The sequence below is a fragment of the Heteronotia binoei genome, chromosome 2 (assembly GCF_032191835.1).
Source record: "Heteronotia binoei isolate CCM8104 ecotype False Entrance Well chromosome 2, APGP_CSIRO_Hbin_v1, whole genome shotgun sequence".
NCBI classification, from domain to species: Eukaryota; Metazoa; Chordata; class Lepidosauria; order Squamata; family Gekkonidae; genus Heteronotia; species Heteronotia binoei.
In genome coordinates, this window is record NC_083224.1 from 110,924,707 (window position 1) to 110,945,153 (window position 20,447).

At 42.7% G+C, this 20,447-nt stretch overlaps 1 protein-coding gene across 1 annotated transcript in view; it reads right to left on the reverse strand.

Moving 5' to 3' along the window:
* The window catches only part of NRDC (nardilysin convertase), a 75,128-nt gene that overhangs the window by 46,850 nt on the left and 7,831 nt on the right, over positions 1 to 20,447 (reverse strand). The window contains exons 2-7 of the mRNA XM_060231815.1: positions 9,652 to 9,925; positions 8,852 to 8,933; positions 7,852 to 8,005; positions 6,353 to 6,426; positions 4,915 to 5,010; positions 1,900 to 2,022 (exon numbers count right to left, since the gene is read on the reverse strand). Of these exons, the coding sequence (XP_060087798.1) occupies positions 1,900 to 2,022; positions 4,915 to 5,010; positions 6,353 to 6,426; positions 7,852 to 8,005; positions 8,852 to 8,933; positions 9,652 to 9,925 (803 nt within the window). The remainder of the gene's footprint in view (positions 1 to 1,899; positions 2,023 to 4,914; positions 5,011 to 6,352; positions 6,427 to 7,851; positions 8,006 to 8,851; positions 8,934 to 9,651; positions 9,926 to 20,447) is intronic.

The following is a 20,447-nucleotide window of genomic DNA, read 5'->3' on the forward strand; positions in this document are numbered from 1 at the left end:
ACTATTAGGTAATCGGGTTTGACTCCATCGAATGCCTTTTCCACGTCCAAGGCTAAGACACAAGACTCCCATGGTTGGTACTTGCCATACTGTATAAGATTAATGACCTGTCAGATATTGTCAGTTATTTGCCTTTGTGGAATGAACCCTGTCTGATTTTCGTGTATGTAATGGCCGATAAACCAGTTGAGTCTATTAGTCAAAATGGATGTAAAAAGCTTATAGTCTGTATTGAGGAGTGAGATAGGTCTAAAAGATTTCGGGTCTAATAAATCTCTGTCTTTCTTAGGGATAAGGACAATTTTGGCCAAAGACCAACTTTCCGGAAGGATACCAGAGTCCAGAATGTGGTTACAAAATTCTGTGAAGTGAGGGACAATACTGTCCATGAACCTCTTGTAGAAATCTGACGGAAAGCCATCACGACCTGGAGATTTATTGATTTTTGCATTCTTGATGGCTAGCCGTACCTCTAAGGGCATAATTGGGGAGTCAACCAGTGTCCTGTGTATGTGTGCTAATTTGGGGACAATATTGGGCTGGTTTAAAAACTTGTGCATCGCAGGTATGCTTGGATTGTCAGAGGCATACAAATTTTGGTAAAAATTTTGGAAAACTTGTCGAATTTTGGAGGGCGACGAGGGGACATTTCCTAGGGGGTCTCTAATCAAGTGAATCTGTCTGTCTGCAATTTCTGTGCGAAGCTTTCATGAAAGGAGTTTCAGTGATCGGGGTGGCTGTACCGGTACTTCTGCTTGGTAAAAATAAGATTTTTATTTTATTTTATTAGATTCAAGTAAGTCCAATTTTTAACGTTCAATTAGTAATTTGCTATATGTTTTAGCAGAACCTGTCCGTTTATGGGACTGGCCTGTTTTAAAAACTTCAAAGAAGGAGAGCCCACCACCTCTTTTGATTTTAATTTTAATCCATTGGTTCTGATCTGACCTCCTGGGGCAATGGAAAACAATTCTGCACCATCCTCTATATGACAGCCCTTCAAGTACTTGAAAATGGTGGTCATATCATCTCTCTGTCGTCTCCTCTCCAGGCTAAACATACCCAGATCCTTCAACCTTTCCTCCTAGGACTTGGTCTCCAGACACCTCACCATCATCAATGCCCTCCTCTGGACATGTTCCAACTTGTCTATATCCTTCTTCAGTTGTGTTGCTCAAAACTGAGCACAATACTTCAGGTGAAGTCTAACCAGAGCTGAGTAAATTTATACCATAACTTCACTTGACCTCAATGCTATACTTCTGTTGATATAGCCCAAAATCACATTTGCCTTTTTTGCTACCGCATCACACTGCTGACTCATGTTCAATGTTTAGTCTAATAAGACCCTGAGGGATAGCCAGTATATCCTAGAATTCTGAAGAAGCAGTTTGCCAGCTTAGACTCTTCCTCTCTAGCAACAGACCTCTAAAATCCAAAACTCATCCTTCTGTAGGTTGATTTGACTGGAGTTTAGAGCAAGTAGGAAAGTATAAGAGCAATCCAATGTACCAAAATTTCAATTAGACTAATTAGGACGGCGTAAGGATGTTAAGCAATATAGTTAATTAAATTTTATATAAATGACTGAAACCAAACAAAAGGCTCTACTTTAAAGGTAACTGGATTTCAAATGTCCGTTCAGAGAAAACCTCATCATTCAAAGGGATCACCTGTTTCATTGAGATTAACTACAAACAAAACAAAGATATCATTACACAAACAAAAGAACAGAGAGCTTTTAGCCAGATAATCCCAATAGTTATTGATTAAAATAACTCTGTCATTTTGTACTGTACAAGCCAATGAAGGAGAATTTGCACGAGTGCCAAGCACCACCCAAATATAAATTCACTGTGTCACAATATGTATTTACAACGTAAACTAAAGAGACATTACCTTTGGACTGCACAACTAAAGTCATATAGTGAGCCGAATAATAGCGCTGCCAGAATTCCCTCAGTCGGGTGTAGGTATCAATGCCATTTTGTTTCGGGTTATGTTTGAGAGTGTCTGCATTACCTACAAATGTTAAAAATAAAAGTTGGGTAAACTACTGAAAAGTAGCATGAGTTGAAAACAACATGCAAGCATTTCGTCCATGAGGTCAGTTGAACAAGACCTCTACCCACTGTCTCATACCCATCCTAATGCCAACCCAATTCCCCCTTCTATGCCTCCCTCTGCCAGAAACAGAATTTGAGAAAGAAAGAGTTCTCCCACCTCGTCTCACTCAGTTTCCCGTGCCTCCATGCTTACTGTGTGCTTTCCTTGTTCTCTACTCTGCAGCCTGAAAAAGCTGCAAGAGCACCGTCACACAGCAGCAGGATTGCAGAAGCAGCCCAAGAGGGATAATTTGGGAAGCAACCGGAACAATCCCGGCATACTAATACTCAAGAGTTATCTGCATACTTTTTATGATAGTCACCTATCCACCTGGCATTCTTTTCCAAATTAATTTGCTGGACATTTTTTTTCACTATTCCTGCTCTAAAAAGCCTAAGCAGATCTGAATAATGATGCAAAATAATTTTCTGACCTAATAATGAAAGAAGCCCAAATATGTGGGGACTGTTCTATGACCCCTCCTTGAGAGCTCACAGGTAGTATTTGCCTTGTTGTTCAAAATGGACTATCAGGGACATTATAATATACCAGGTCCAAGGCTTTTTTGGTCTTGGCCCAAACCTGGTGGGGGACTCTGCTGAATACCATCAGGGCCCTCTGGGATCTTATGCAATTCCTCAGGGCCTGTAGGGTGGAGATGTTCTGTAAGGCTTTCGGTTGAGGACAGCAACACTTTCCATTCTGACTAGCACCCTCCCTTCCTCTCCAGGCTGCTCTGTTCCTTCCCACCCACCCCAACCAGAAGGTGGCCACAGTCTAGAATAGGAAACTGAAAGAAATTTCACCATCTGACTTTTGAGACTTATTCTCTTAGCACTGCTTTGTTTTATTTTGTGGTTTTGATGTTTTTTATAGAATCACAGAATCATAGAGCTGGGAGGGACCAACAAGGTAATGTAGTCCAACCCCCTACATAATTCACAAGTAACTCCTCCCTACACACACACCCAGTGACCCTTGCTCCATCCCCAGAAGATGGCAAAAAAGGAGGAGGAGGAGAAAAACTCTCCAGCATCACTGGCCAAACTGATCTGGAGAAAAATTGCTGCCTGACCCCGAAGTGGTGAACAGAATTTCCCTGGACATGTAAAGAAGGGGCCGTAGGAACTAAGTGCAGATTAAAGTCTTCATGCCCTCCTTCTCATGATCTGCCCAAGTTCACAGAATCAGCATTGCTGTCAGATGGCCATCTAAGCTCTGCTTTAAAAACTCCAAAGAAGGAGAGCCAACCACCTCCTGAGGAAGCCTGTTCCACTGAGGTACTGCTCTAACTTGTCAGGAAGTTCTTCCTAATGTTTAGCCAGATACTTTTTGGATTTAATTTCAACCTGTTGGTTCTGGTCCAGCCTTCTAGGGCAACAGAAAACAATTCTGCACCATCCTCTATATGACAGCCCTTCAAGTACTTCAACCATTCCTCATAGGACTTGGTCTCCAGACCCCTCACCATCTTCAATGCCCTCCTCTGGACACGTTCCAGCTTGTCTATATCCTTCTTCAATTGTGCCCCAAACTGAACACGATACTTTAGTTGAAGTCTAATCAGAGCACAGTAAAGCGATCCCATCACTTCATGTGATTTGAACACTATACTTCTATTGATAAAGCCCAAAATTGCATTTTCCTTTTTAGCCATCACAACACACTGCTGACTCAGCAAACAGGCCCTTCTCTCTCAGCAACAAACCAGACAAAAGACACATAGGAGCAAGCAGAAACCCCTCTCCAGCAAGCTCCAAGCACTCACCCAGTTCTCTCATACAGAAACCCTCACCCAGTTCTCTCACACAACAACCTCAGTTAATGCTCCCCAGCAGTTTAGGAAAGCAAAATTAACATTCCCCTTGTCAGCAGTTCTGTTCCAGCACATTTCTCCAACACAGCTGAGTCATTTCTGCCTCTGGTGAGGAGGAACCTTGCAATTTAAAGGCTCAGAGTCTCTGCTCAACAGCCAGAACTACACTAGAGAGCAGACCCCAGGCAAACAGGCCCTTCTCTCTCAGCAACAAACCAGATAAAAAACACATAGGAGCAAGCAGAAACCCCTCTCTCACAACCCTCACCCAGTTTTTTCAAACAGCAACCTCAGTTAATGCTCCCCAGGAGTTTAGGAAAGCAAAATTAACACTCATTTAGGAAATTAACACTAATTTGGGAAACAGTTTAGGAAAACAAAACTAATACTAAAGGTAAACTAAACTCTACAGCAATGTTCTCTCTAAACTGCAGAGTCCTCTGAGCAAAAATTCTACTTTGTGAGCTACTGGTATTAAAGTTGTGAGCCACTGGCATTAAAGTTGTGAGCTATTGCATAAATTAGTGTGCTCTGGGGTCATCCTTCCTGAACTAAGACAAAAATGTGTGAACTGGTGGCTAAAAACCTGTGAGCTAGCTCATGCTAACTCAGCTCAGGGAGAACACTGGTATACAGTATTCCCCTGATCCAGCAAGGCAGTAACTTTCTCAAAAAAAGAGGTAAGGTTAGTCTGATGACTTGTTCTTGAGAAATAACTATGTACATCGCCCAGAATCCTGCAGTAGCAGGGACTGGGTGATCCAAACAAAATAAAACAAAACAAAACTACATAAATATGAGATATGCTAGGACATGCCTTTCAACACCACTCAACAGATAGGTTGAGATATAAACTGACAACATAAATAATTGTTCATTTAAAGTATTTATCTAAGTTTTGAAACCAGCGCTTGCATTCGTGATAACTGTTACAAATTTCACATTTAAAATTGTAAACACATCACTTAAATATACAATACAACACAACTTACCCCAGAAGAACTTCTTCATGGGATGACCAGTCTTAGCAAGACTTCCAAACAACATTTCTCTTCGGTTTGTATCAGAAGGTCTTGCAAGCTGATATTCTATTTTGTTTTGGGGGGAAAGGATTTTCAGACTGAAATAATGCTTCGGCGAGGAGGGTGGGATATAAATCCAATTAAAAAATAAATAATGTTGAACTTCAAAACCAGCCTTGACCAGTAACATGCCAAGGCATGCATGAAGCAGGAAGAAAGGATCAAAACATTTAATATCAAAACTGCCTAGCCAAGCTCACGTGCAAGACTCTCATGTGTACTTTTTCCTTCCGAAACCCTCTCCCTGGCCCATGGAAAAACTGTCTTCCGCAAAACCAGTCCCTGGTATCAAAAAGATTGGGGACCGCTGCTGTAGACTACCTGTGTGCATACAACCCAGCGCCAATTACAGGACAAACAGGCCTTAGTTGCCCAATTTAGGGGTTTGTCTGTGCAACAGAAATTGATCCCTTTTACGTCTGTTTCAGGATTCCAGCCCATTTTTATCAGAGAAGCATCACAGAGTCCAGTCCAGGGAACAATCTGAGAGCAGAAGATAATCTGCAGATAGAAACTGCCCTTGCTGGATCAGGATGCAGGTCTTCACAGCATCCACTTCTAGTTAATGTCCCACAAAAGGAAGAGATAAGATTTTTTTTCTTATGACATTCCTGAAAGATCCAAATATCAACTGCTAAACCTTAATCTTTATAATACACACACAGGCCATCATACATTAGGAAACACCACCACCTAGTAATGAATTATATTATTATGTTTTTATTGTCTTATTTAAATCCTACTTGTTTTATTTATGTTTTATATGATTTATTGTACAACACTTAACCTGGTTCCTCTGGGGAGGGCAGTTGATAAATTTAATATATAAAGAAAGAAATTAACTCTTGTTCCTTTTGGCTGATTTAACTGGGTTCAATTTAACATGTTCTCTACTAGAAGAAGGGCAGTTTCACTGATGGAGGAGGGGAGTAATTGTTATTAACTCCCCTTCCTGCTGCAGACCCCCAAACCATACACACTGCTGGATATTCCCTGAACCCCAGGTACTGATCTTGAGGAATCTAGCTGGAAGCAGAAAAGCTCCATACACAAGCAAAGTTCCATTTTAGGGCACTTTGGATACGACCCATTGAGTTTTTCTTCATTATATATAACAGAGTGTGTGTTTGACACTCCAAAGATTTGTGATGAAAAATTGTAAGTGCTTATTAAAAATTTAATTCCCATGTAGTTTCTTTCAAACACAGATACTTTAAAAATATTAATAGTTAAGTTTCTTTTAAAGTCATATATTGACTGTAGTGCTTCATTACACTACTTTTAGATAAAGCAAATTTTTAAAAAGAAAACCTAATCATAAAATGACAAAAGGAGTCAGAATTCTTACCACTGTCCACAGCCTCAACTTCCCGGTCAATTGCATCCTGAATCATTAAAGGGTGAACAAAAAATTGTGCCCACCTGAAACAGAACAGTGTTGTAAACAAATTTTCTCTAGGAATCTGAAACAATATTAGAAATCTTATTTTGGAATGCAACGTATTAATTTTCAAATGCACATGTTATGATTTAAAATATTCTCCATGTTTAAGTTCACTAAAATAAACAAGCAAACAACAGTCCCCACATCAATGCGTCTTGCTTTTACAAAAAAACAAACAAGTATTTAAGTGATTAACAATACAATCCCATACAGACTTACTCTAGTCCAGGGGTGGCCAAACTTTGGCTCAGGAGCCACATGTGACTCTTTCACACATATTGTGTGGCTCTTGAAGCCCCGACTGCCCTGGTGGCCAGCTTGGAGAAGCATTCATCTCTTTAAATCACTTCTCCAAGTCAACCCAGCCAGTGACTTGGAGAATACATTTAAAGTTAAAGTTGCTTTCTTTCCACCTCTCCCTCTGCCCCCCCATCTATTTGCTTTCTTTCCACCTTTTCTTTCTTCCTGTCTTGCAGCTCTCAAACATCTGATGTTCATGTTTTGCAGCTCTCAAACATTTGGTGTTTATTCTCTGTGGCTCTTATGTTAAGCAACTTTGGCCACTCCTGCTCTAGTCTAAGCCTTTTGGTTTTAATTGCCTCAGGAAGCACTCCTAAGCACATCTACTCAGAAGTCAGCGCTAGTTCATTCAGTGGGCTTACTCTTTGAAAATTGTTCTTAACCTTGCAGCTTTAAGACAGGAGTAACTGTGTAGGTCTGCACTGTATACTCTTTCCTAAATCCTAGATTAAATATAAAAATAGCTTCATTACATTATGTTTCAAAATCACTGGTGTTAAAACTTTTTCTTATTTCTTCCAACAAAATTTTAAATCAACAGGCATATATTCCAATAAATGTTCCCTACAGAAATACAGATAGCTCTCAGGAGTAGCCTTATTTTAGATTTCTTCTTCAATTAAGCATAGTTTTACACCTCGGCTGAGATTCAAAAAACTTTGGTAAGATGACAGCAATTCCACTCATGTAATGGAAAAGGGAGTTGCTGATTTCCATGGATTTCTTCCTCCATTGCAGTCCCACATGCCACATTGCCACTTATACAAAAAAACCCACTGGAGGCTCAGCAGTTCTGGCAGAAATGGTGGGAAAGATCCACTACATGAATAGAATTTTGCTTGTGCTTCTCTAGATTAAGCCCAGCAACATCTGTAGCATTAACTGGTCAGGCTTAAGACAACCCTTTCTTCTGAGTTTATAAGTAAAATAAACAGAAAACCCACATTCAAGAAAAGGCCATTAACACCAAAATGTTTACAATTGCTTTAGCAACAATTACTTAACAGATGTAAAGAACAAAAACAGCAGCAATGGCTTAACCTATGAAACACAGTATTATTTGCACAATAAAACCCACTTATGATGTAGCATCATCATGCTACCTGTCAAGGGCTTCCTTGAAATACTTCCTCTGTACATCAAACTGGAAGACTGTCCGCTCACAATCTGTTGAGGCATTGTCACTGCCCCCACGCTTCTTCAGAAATGCATCAAACCCATTTTCATCTGGATATTTTGAGCTGCCCATAAAAACCACTAGGGAAAAAATTAACATTAAGGAGACAGTTGTTAGTTCTAAGTACAAAGTGATATGAATGTCACAGGAATGTGTACCAGTTAACACACACACTCCATAATTTTATCCAAGATAGAATGTTTTCCCCATAAGATACACAGAACACGTAAAACCAAAGTCTGCTTGGACAACTGTATTCTTGTTAAAAGATATGAAAGACTGGGCACCAGAATAGCAAATTAAAACCATAGTTTCCTGTGCTTTAACACTGACTCAGCTAACATGGGGATCTCCTAAATAAGTTTTAATCTAAATAGCAAGGTGGGATGAAATGTAGACAGCATATAGGTTGCTATATTCAAAGAAAAATCACAGGTGTACTCAGATTGCTTGAGATTTAATATTTTGCCCCATGCTTTATATAACATATAAAAGATGACAGCCATTATCAGAAAATAACTGAAAATTATTTTTACAGCTATGCTTTAAAAAGTTATTTTGGAATACTCTGTGTAAACACAATGAAAAAAGGGACATTCCCAATTTCAGATATGTTCGAGGGATATAACAAAAAACAGCATAAATGGAATACCCACATGTATACTTTGGCAAGCTACTTTATCAACTCAGTGGAGTTAAATGGACTGAGTATGGACTTCCCAGCTTCTATTGTGTTTTCAACATTTTTAATTGATCCATCACTATTCAACAAATTTACCATATTTTGTTTTCTAACTACTGAAGTGGGAGAACAAATCTGATTTGCACAATTCTGATTATTGAGTGTTTGCATTTAAAATTCTATAGAGAAAAAAAACTATAGAACATCAACTGTTGCTAAAGATTACATTTAAACAAAAACATACTATGTTCCAGAAAATGTGCCAACCCAGGCAGATCTTCAGGGTCACAGAAACTGCCAACACCAACACAAAGTGCAGCTGCAGACTAGAAGAAAGAACATACAGAATGTTTAGGGGAGATGTTACCATCTTATGCATAAAATTACCAAATTCATTAGAATATTCTATACGAATCCATGAAAGTGATATGTCCATGAGAACCAGTACTGCTTAAGTATTTATACCTTGCCTTTCTCACTAATGAGACACCAAATGGCTTACAAGTCTTACAATCACTTTCTCCTCCACTGTATTCTTATGACAACCCTGTGAGGCAAGTTAGGCTGAGATCACCTGGCAAGCTTTCATTGTAAAGTGGGGATTCGAATCTGGTCTCTCAGATTACAGCGACTCTAACCACTACAACACACTGCTATACAAATCAAAAAGGGACATTAATATCAGAACTGCTTGAGAAAGACTCAAGCATTAAAGCAGCTTAGATAAGCCACATTTTGAAAAGTTTTCTTTACTAGAGACCAAAACACTTTACATTTTTCCTATTGTAAAGTGAAGTGACTACAAGAGAAGCCACTGCTAGATTTTATCATCTTGACCTCTTCCCCTGTCAACCACAGAATGGAAATGGAATCTTCCCTTGCTATAGCTGGTGCAAGATTGATGGGTATTGCTAAAGCACACAAGCTCTCCATGAGCAGAAAAGTGCTTTTACAAGCTGCTTTTTTAACCTTTGGCCTTCATCCAAGGTACTTCTGAGTAGCCACCCAAATCAGTCAGTGCCAGCCCAAAGTATTTACATGTACCTGCTTTTCTGTACAGTTTCTCTTCCTGGTCTCCTCTTTATCTGCTAGCTCTTCCAATTCACTGTCAGGGTCATCAAGATCATCATCATATTCACCATCATCATCATATCCTTCCTGATCATCTTCTATTTCTGCTCCAGAATCATCATCCTCATCACTAAATTCCTCAGACTCCTCCTCTTCTCCCTCTGTAGATGCTGCATAAGGGCTACCGTCTGGGTTATTCAAATCCGAAATCAGCAGAGCACATAAGTCATTTTGTAGCTTGATGTATCTAGAAAATTGCATGCATATCATCATCATCCTAACCCTTCCAGAAGGATCCTGATACCATCTAAAAAACTAAAACACAGAACACATGAAGCAGGTCATTAAGATCAGTATTGTCTAGTCAGACTGGCAGCAACTCTCCAAGGTCTCAGGAAGAGGTTTTACATCACCTACTACCTGGTGCTTTCAATTGGGGATGCCAGGGATCGAACCTGGGACCTTCTGCATTAAAAGCAGCTGCTCTACAACTGAGTCATGGCCATGAACACAAACACCTTAAAAGTAATTTATGAATGATCTGTGTAAAAATCATGGAATAAGTTAATAGTGATTCAGTATGGCAACCCATTCCTTACTTTTGAATAGATGAGAGGATAATGTAGAAGAAGCCACTCCTTGGCAGAAAAGCAGCAGTGCGGCATTTTGTAATCACACAGCAGCACACAGTGGGATGGTAGTGAAGTGTACAGTGCTTCTTCCTTGCTAGTGTTAAGAAAGTACAGTCCTAACACAGTCATTATTGTCTAGCCATTATTAAAATGAATGGCTGCCATTCAAACTCCAAATGAAAAGTGTGCATGGCTTTCATAAAAGAACACACAGGGACAGAGATATGCCTATCAGTTTTTCTAAAGAGAACAAAGGCCATGGCAGTTTTCAGTCTAATACTTGAAATTCAGGTTGTGCATACTTATCAGCTTGGCAGGAGCCTCACCCATCAGTGAAGAAGCTGTCTCAAGAGTTTTTTGTGATGATGCAGGGACTCCAGTACTAAGACGACCTTTCATTTGGTGAAGAGAGAGGCACCTTCTGGGTTTTAAGCAGTATACAGCTCTGATGTTCACTCTTTGTGAGCCAAGTCCTGTGCCACCCCACTGGCACCTCCCTCCATTCAGATGAAATGCCACTGACAACACTCTTTGAGTGCAGTTCTCCAACCTGTTCTCTATCCACCTAACTAGTCCAGTCCACAGTCCTCTAGTTTACCCATCAGAACACCATGGAGAACCTTGCCAAAAGCTTTACTGAACTCCAGGTAAACAACATCAACAGCATTCCCTCGATCCAGTAAGCTTGTCATTCAATCAAAGAATGAAATGACATTGGTCTGACAGGACCTGTTGGGGACAAATCCATGCTGACTTCCCCAGATCACCAAGCTGTCCTTCAGGTGTTTGCAGATTGATTGACCTATAGTTTCCTGGGTCATCCCTCCTCCCTTTTTTGAAAATTGAGGTAACATCTGCCCTTCTCCAAGAAATCTGGAAGATGATTGACAAAGGCTCTGCAATCTCTCTAGAAAAGTACTTTGAGCACTCTCGGGTGCACACCATCTGGTCCAGTGGATCTGTACTCATTCCATGAAGCCAGGTGCTTCTCAACTACCTCTCAACCAGCAGCCCAGACACCATGGCTTGTCTACTACCATCTCTACATAAGCCTGTTCTCTTCTTCAGGGAAAACACGGAGGCAAAATAGGCATTAAGCCTTTCTGTTTTCTTTCTATCCTGTCATTTTTACCTGTGGGCCCATTGCCTCTTTTATCTTGCATTTAATCCTCACCTATCTGAAGAAGATTTTCTTGTTGTAGTGAGTCTCCCTGGCCAGCTTTAGCTCACTGTGAGTTTGGCATCCTTGACAGTTAACATACAGTGCCCAGCAACCCACAAATACTATTTAGAGCTATGCCTTTGCCTCCATTTCTTGAACATTTCCTTTTTCTCCTTTAGTACCTCACAGAGTTCTCTGATCACCCACATTGGCTTCTTGGATTCCCTACCACATTTCCTTCTTGTTGGAATAGCAATGGCTTGAGCTTGCAAGAGCTCTTTTTTAAAGGAGAGTCCACCCCTCACTTGCTCCTTTCACTCCCAGCAGTTTTGCCCATGGAATGATTCTCATCATGCCTCTCAGTTTATTAGTCTGCCCTACTGAAATCTAACATGTGTGGCTAAGAACTTCCTTGGTCTCTCACAGCAAAAGAAATTCTAGCAGGACATGGTCACTTCCTCCTGCCCAGGGTGGATAAAAATCAATGATTTTTTTTTTTTAAAATAAAAAATTGGATTTTTTAAATAAAATGCTTTTTGAGGAAAATGTATCATCATCCAAAGGTTATTCCATCATGAAATAAGTAGTTTTTAATTCTGAAGCATAAGGCTGTATATTCATGCAATGTTTAAATTTTTAGGTAATAAATTCTATTCATCCATTCACAATGTCATACTCTTCCAGAGGTTTCTGTAAGATTACTGGGCAGTTTCTCTGTCTACAAGATATTATCACAGAACACAGATGCTTGGTTTTGCAGTTCTCAAAACTGTAATTTCTGTCTGCAGAGATCACATGCCTCTTCTACACAGCAAAAATGTTATAAAATGAACAGAGTTGAGAAAAAGACCTTAATCTCACTGTTCTACAAACCTATGTACACAGAATCAACCCCTTAAGTGCTAAATTTCAAAAAGTTCAATTAATAGAAAAAGACTGCTTGGAATGGAATAGATCTTGCACAAGAAGAAACTTAAGTGTGAGGAGGGAGGGGCAAGCAGTAAAAATTAAACTTTTTGAGCAGAATATTCCACAAGACTTTGGATCTTTTGTGTATATAACCTGAGGTTTATCACATTATTCTTTCCCTGGAGGAGAAAACCTATAATGGCAGCAGGCCGTAAAAGAGACCCAGTTTGGGAATATTTTAATGAAGTTCCTCTACCTATCTATAATGTTTTTCTAATAGTATTAAAAATGAATATTTTTATATAACTGTAAAACTAATATGAACAATTGTTATTCTAAAAATGAAATCTTCATCTAATTGTGAATATTAAGGTTATACCAGCAAAAGTGAGTCTTTACGTAGAAAGAAATGCCAGACCATGTCGGATTGGGCCAAGCCATGTTGGGCCGGGCCATATGTGTACCTATTTAAGATTAGGTAGCAAAGATATGCATCTTATAAAGGACACAGACAAACACAAAAATATATATTTTTAAAAACTTAAAACATTAGTACTCATTGGTCTTAAAGATGCTTTCTTTGTATTTCTGCCATGGGATCCAAGTAACTGGGCAAAGCAAGCTCTGGCTCTCTCCTACCTTCCTCAGGGGACTGGGGGGGGGGAGCCTCAACCTATAGAAGGAAGAGAAGCTTGGCTCAGTAGCTCTGCTGTACCACTGAGAGAGCCTGGCAAAGCAAGCTCTTCCTCCTTTCCCCTTCCTCCCCAAGGGAGGAGACTCAGCCAATGGAGAAAATAGAGGTTTTGCTCTGTAGCTCCTGTGCAATTGAGCAAGCCTTGCAAAGCAAACTGTGATGCAGAAGGAAGCAAGAGAGAGGGAGAAGGAAGCAGATGACAGCCAGTTGTTTGGGAGCCTGATAGGAGCCCTCCAAAGGCCTGATTCAGCCCCCAAACTGCATGTTTGACACCCCTGATCTAGACCTTCTGGGCAAATTTGTAATTTTCTCTCTTTTCTTAGATCAATAGCATTGAAATATTAATTAGGTTTTTCCCCTCCTTTTTGCTATTAAAACTAGCAAAACAGCTCTATAAAGCAATGATGAAGGAACAAGTTACCTGTTCTGATGTGATCAAGTTACACTTAACTGAGATTATAATCTAATCAGCACAGTTAGATGAGGTGTGAGGAAGGGGAGCTCAACCAAGTCCAAATCTTAGATACACAAGGAAAGAGGGAAAACTGTAATACTAGTCCAAATATCTGTTACTAACAATTGACGTCAACCATAATAACATCCATAAAAATGAATCAAGAGGTAACAAAATGCAAATATTGGAACAAATAAATCTGCCTCATAGAAAGCAGACCAGTTATCCATCTAGCTCCACAACATCTTCTTTAAAGTCAGCAGTTGTCCAAGACTTCAAGACGAGAATGATTTTTTAAGCACCTACTACCACCCATATGCACACTATGTGCTGTCCCACTGAGCACAGCCCTCCAAAAATAGAAGTCAGTAGTAGTGACTACTGTAAGGCATACTATACAGGACTACTCCTCAAGGGCAATCCAGAAACTACAGATAGGAGAGAATGACTGTCCCACAAGAAATGCATAAAACTTGTGCTAGCTCTTCTACATTGGCTGCTAATACCATCAGGCCAGCTTAAGTGTCACGTTTGTTACTTTTAATGCTTAGATAGTCTGGGTCAGAATGCCTGCTAGAATATCTCATACCAAATGAATCTCCAAGGCAGCCAGTATGGTAGAGCGACTACAGTGTCAGATTAGGGTTTGGGAGATGCAGGTTCAAATTTGCTCTGCCTGAAAGCTTGCTGAATAACTTTGGGCCACTCACACACACTCATCCTAACCTACCTTCCAGGCTTGTTGTGTGGATAAAATGAAGGCACGGAGAGTGATCTATACCACTCTGGGTCCCTATTAGGATAAAGGTGGAGTGAAACACACAAAACTATGGGAGGGTTTGTTTTTTACTTTTGGTTTCTTGAATCTTCCATTTCTGGGTAAGGTAACTGAGAAAGCAGCGGTGGAGCAGTTTCAAGCTTTCCTGGATGATACCTTTATCCAGTGGTGGGATTCAGCAGGTTCGCACCAGTTCTATGGAACCGTTACCTAATGCGCTATCGGTTCTATAGAACCGTTTGTTGGTCGGGCACCCTCGGATCAACGGGGACTTTCCCCTCTAAGTGCCTAAAACTCACCAGTTTCTTTTCCCCACCAGACTGCAAAATAGCCCAAGCGAACAAGTTAGACGCGCGCCCTGCCAGGAATTGCGTCTCACTCCCTCCAGCCCCTTCCAGCTTCACCACTCCCACGTGTGATTAAAACCCAGGCGCCGAGGAAAAAGCAGCTCAAGCTAACCACTGCGGCGCCTTCTGGGACTCGTAGTCCTTGCGCTCGGTAGCGCAGCAGGCAGGAGGCTTGAAAGACTACCAGACCCGGCATGCCCCTCGGCAAAGAAGGGCTCCGTTCACTCGTGCGCGCTCGCGGAGTCAGGAAGCCCTGCCCACTTTCATTCCTGGAAGGATGAGTAGGCGAAGGTCTGTGGGCTGCAAACGCTTGTGGGGGCGTCGGGCTTGTTTGGTTTTTTTGCAAATGGCAGTCAAATTAGGTGACAGATTTTTCTTTTTGCAGAGAGATAAATATTGGAGCGTGTTGCCATGTATGAAAAACAAGGCTTGATAGCCGGGCTTTTCCCCAGCCAACGGTTGATCTGTTCAGATGGGTTCTGTGGCATGCGTTTGGGTGCCCCAACTGTAGTAGCTTTCAGGTGATGGTAAAAAAAACCCTCTGCCTGGACATGTGAGTCCTCCACCCGTGTTTGCTCAAGCTTGTATAACCAGCTTTGGTTGGCAGACTGCTTTTTTAGGGAGGCCAGCCTTTTAAGCTCACATTGCCAGAGTGACACTTCATTCTGCAAAGCCGGGGTGTCAAACATCTGACCTGGGGGCCGAATCAGGCCCTCGGAGGGCTCCTATCAGGCCCCTGAGCAACTGACTGTCATCTGCTTCCTTCTTTCTCCTTTCTGTATAACAGCTTGCTTTGCAAGGCTCCCTCAATTGCACAGGAACTGCAGAGCAAAACTTCTATTTTCTCCATTGGCTGAGGCTCCTCCCTTGGGGAGGAAGGAGGAGGAATAGCTTGCTTTGCCAGGATCCCTCAATCGCACAGCAGAGATACTGAGTGAAGCCTCTCTTCCTTCTATTTGCTGAGGCTCCCCCCCCGTCCCCTGGGGAAGGAAGGAAAGAGCCAGAGCTTCCTTTGCCCAGTTCCCTGGATCCCGTGGGAGAAATACAAAGAAAGCACCTTTAAGACCAACAAGTGCTAATGCTTTTAGCATGTTTTAAGTTTTTTAGGAAATATATTTGTGTTTGTGTCCTTTATAAAGTTTGTATCTTTGCTACCTAATCTTTAAATAGGAACACACATGGCCCAGCCTGACATGGCCCAGCCAGACAAGGTCTCCTTTATGTCAGATTCGGCCCTCATAACAAAATGAGTTTGACACTTCCATAGCAGTCTGTACACTGGTTGTAACGGGCTTGAACCTCCCACCCCCACCCCGCTTCAGGTTCCACTGCAAGATTCTCTGGTTTGATTTTGGTTCTCTGGCTTGACACATTGGCTTGTGGTTCCTCTGGGATTACTGAGTTCTGTAGAAGTTCTGCTGAACTCGCTGTCTGTCAGTGATTCCTACTTGCAGACATGGGGGGGGGGTTTGCCCTGGAAGCAGCTTGCAGGGTTTTCTGTCCCCCCTTCCACTGGAAATAATGTTCAGAGGCCCATAAAATTGGACTCACTCCTTGGTCCAATCGACTTGAAACTTGGGGGTTATTTAAAGCAGGGGTCCCCAACCCCCAGGCCATGGACCGGTCCCGGTCCGTGGTGTGTTAGCATCCAGGCTGCACAGGGACAGCACTCTTGGCTTCCTGGGTCACAGATCTGGGAAGCTGAGAGCGGTGGGATGGATCAGCGGCGTGTGCTCTCCTCCAAGCCCTGCTTCCCAGGCATAGAGGAGAGCAGGCTTGCTCCACCACCCCTTTTGCCCACCCACACAGCCTCACTCCAAAGACGGTGGTAGACGAAAGAGGCAGTGTGGCCTCACTCTGAGGCTGCCTCCCCTTCCAGGGGAGGTGGCCAGAAGCAGCCCCAGTCTCCCCCGTATTTAAAGACCCCCATGGGGGCAGGGACATGGGAGCAGGGTGGCCTGGGGCAGCAAGAACCCCTGCACCACCCCCCACAGTCCGTGGAAAAATTGTCTGCTACAAAACTGGTCCCTGGTGCCAAAAAGGTTGGGAGCCACTGATTGAAAGGACAGGCACCAGCAGCTTCCCTGCGATTGTGGTGCTTGTGCCTCTAAAAGCCAGTTTGGTGTAGTGGTTAAGTGTGCGGACTCTTATCTGGGAGAACTGGGTTTGATTCCCCATTCCTCCACTTGCACCTGCTGAAATGGTCTTCGGTCAGCCATAGCTCTGGCAGAGGTTGTCCTTGAAAGGGCAGCTGCTGGGAGAGCCCTCTCCAGCCCCACCCACCTCGCAGGGTATTTTTTGTGGGGGAGGAAGGGAAAAGAGATTGTGAGCCCCTCTGAGACTCTTCGGAGTGGAGGGCGGGATATAAATCCAATATCTTCTTCTTCTTCTTCTAAAAACAACTCCCCCGGCCACCTGGAAATCTTTCAAAACAACTGTTCCATTTCCCCAGCCATTCCCCATACAGAATAATGGTCCTGAAAAAACTGGAAATGGGGGGGGGGCCCTCCAAATCCAATTACCATACAGGTATCTGGAATTCAGGAATATTGGAATTACCAATATATTCCCAGTCCAATATACCTGAACCTGAAAAGGTACTTTTTTGGCACGTCCCACCCAGGACCCTGGGAATTATATTGTTATGGACAGTTATTGGTATTTATGGCGAGAAAATGGTTGGATCCAACACTGAAGAGGGAAAAAATCAAACATTACTAAGGACATAGGTGTATTAACAGCAGTTAGTGACTAGTTTACCAGGTTTCTATCCTGTTTATCCTTTCTATCAAGAGCCAGTTTGTTGTGGTGGTGAAGTGTGTGGACTCTTGTCTGGAAGAACTGGATTTTATTCCCCACTCCTCCACTTGCAGCTGCTGGAATGGCCTTGGATCAGCTATAGTTCTTGCAGAGGTTGTCTTTGAAAGAGCAGCTTCTGGAAGAGCTCTCTCAGCTCCACCTACCTCACAGGGAGTCAGTTGTGGGGGAAGAAGATAATGGAAATTGTAAGCCACTCTGAGACTGATTCAGAGAGAAGAGTGGGGTATAAATCTATGGTCTTCTTTTTCTTCTTCTTCTTCTCTTCCTCAAAATTGTTCAAAGCAATTGTTCAAATTGTTCAAAGTTAGGAGCAATCGTGTTTTATTTAATTGGCCAGAAGAAGAAGCCAAGATTTGTTGCAATCAGAATTCTGGACTGGGAAGACTGAAGGTCAGATTCCTGCAAAACTTACAGGCTGATTTCAATCAGTCACTATCAGTGCAATCCTAAAGCCATTTCCCTATGCAGCCCAGTTGCATAGACCTGCGTGAGAGTCTGAGTTAGATCTCCTAAGGATGGTGCTGTGTCTGTCAGCCCCACCTACTGCACAAGGTTGTGCGGATTTAAAGGGGAAGGCTAGAAAACCATGTATAACATCTTGAGTACCTGAATACAAAGATGGGCTACATCAGGGGTAGGGAAATGGCTGAGAAGTTGAATGCATTTTTTGCCTTCACTGTGGAAGACGAGAAGTGTTTGCCCGCTCCAGAACCACTAATTTTGGAAGGGGTGTTGAAAGACCTGAGTCAGATTGAGGTGACAAGAGAGGAGGTCCTACAACTGATAGACAAATTAAAAACTAATAAGTCACCAGGTCCGGATGGCATACATCCGAGAGTTCTGAAAGAACTCAAAGTTGAACTTGTTGATCTTCTGACAAAAATATGTAATCTTTCATTGAAATCTGCCTCCGTTCCTGAAAACTGGAAGGTAGCAAATGTCACCCCCATCTTTAAAAAGGGTTCCAGAGGATTTCCGGGAAATTACAAGCCAGTCAGTCTGACTTCAATACCGGGAAAGTTGGTAGAAACCATTATCAAGGACAGAATGAGCAGGCACACTGATGAACACGGGTTATTGAGGAAGACTCAGGATGGGTTCTGTAAGGGAAGATCTTGCCTCACTAACCTGTTACAGTTCTTTGAGGGGGTGGACCAAGGGGACCCAATAGATGTTGTTTACCTTGACTTCCAGAAAGCTTTTGATAAAGTTCCTCATCAAAGGCTCCTTAGAAAGCTTGAGAGTCATGGAGTAAAAGGACAGGTCCTCTTGTGGATCAAAAACTGGCTGAGTAATAGGAAACAGAGAGTGAGTATAAATGGGCAGTCTTTGCAGTGGAGGACGGTAGTGCCTCTCCCCAAAATACCCTCCCAGTTTCAAAAAGATTGGACCAGGGGGTCCAATTCTATGAGCCCCAAAAGAAGGTGCCCTTATCCTTCATTATTTCCTATGAAAGGAAGGCATTGAAAAGGTGTGCCATCCCTTTAAATGTGAGGGCCAGAACTCCCAATATGGAAATATCTTCAATAAATCTTTCTTTAAACATAATCTAGTTGTCTTTACCTCTTTTACTGTTCTTATTGCAGTATTTAATGCGTGAATTATTAAACTACCTTTCGGTATATCTTTTGATATAGTTAAAATGGTCATTAGGACATAGAACCTGTTGTTAATTTATTTGAATCCCACCACTGCCTTTATCCTTGAACCTTTCCAGTCCGGCTTCCGCCCTGGGCATAGCACAGAGACTGTCTTGGTTGCCCTCACAGATGATCTCAGAAGGCATCTGGATCAAGGCAGGTCAGCACTGCTGCTCTTGTTAGATCTTTCAGCAGCGTTTGACACGGTCGACTACAATCTAATGACCCACCGCCTTGCCAACATAGGAGTCCAGGGGACTACCTTACAGTGGTTTTCCTTCTTTCTCCGTGGTCAAGGACAAAGGGTGGCCTTTGGGAGCAGACCTCTTTGCAACACCCACTTGAGTGTGGTGTACCACAAGGAGCTATTTTCTCGCCAATGTTGTTTAACATCTATATTTGCCCCCTTGCCCAGATTGCTCGAGGTTTTGGGCTGGGCTGTCACCAATATGCAAATGACTATCTGTTGATGGGTGGCCATTCAGAGACTACTCTGGATCATCTGACCAGGGCTTTGGAAGCTGTGGCTGGATGATTGCGACAAAGCCAGCTGAAGCTCAATCCAACCAAGACGGAGGTCCTGTACCTGAACCGTGGGGGACTAGAGTCGGGCCTCCGACTCCCAACACTAGACAGTGCATCTCTTTCACCGGCTCAGAAGGTGAGGAGTCTGGGAGTGATACCGGATGCCTCACTTACCATGGAGGCCCAGGTCACAGCAGTTGCTTGATCTGCCTTCCACCATCTTCGGCAGGCCAGGCAGCTGCCGCCTCACCTATCCCTCCAGGATTTAGCTACTGTGATCCATGCAACGATCACTTCCAGACTGGAGTACTGTAACTTGCTCTACACAGGCTTACCCTTGCGGCTGATCCGGAAACTCCAGCTAGTGCAGAATGCGGCAGCACAGCTGTTAACTGCATTGCCTTTAGGGGCAAACATTCAGCCAGTGCTGCGCCAGCTGCACTGGCTACCTATTGAGTACCGGATCCATTTCAAGGTTTTGGTACTGCCATTTAAAGCCTTACGCAGCAGTCTGGGACCAACATACCTGAGGGACCACCTTTCCCCATATATGCCCCAGAGGTCATTGCAATCAGCTACGCAACACTTCCTGACCATCCCTGGCCCTAAGGATGTCCGACTCACCTCAAGAAGGCCCTGAAAAAGCCCTGGCCCCTGCCTGGTGGAATCAGCTCCCCGTGGAAATCTGGGCCCTACCCAAACTACTGCCATTTCATAGGGCCTGCAAGAAAGAGCTAGTTCCACCGGGCCGGGCCTATGGTTGAGGCAGCAGGCGTCCTACTATTCCATCATTTGGCCTCCCTTGTGG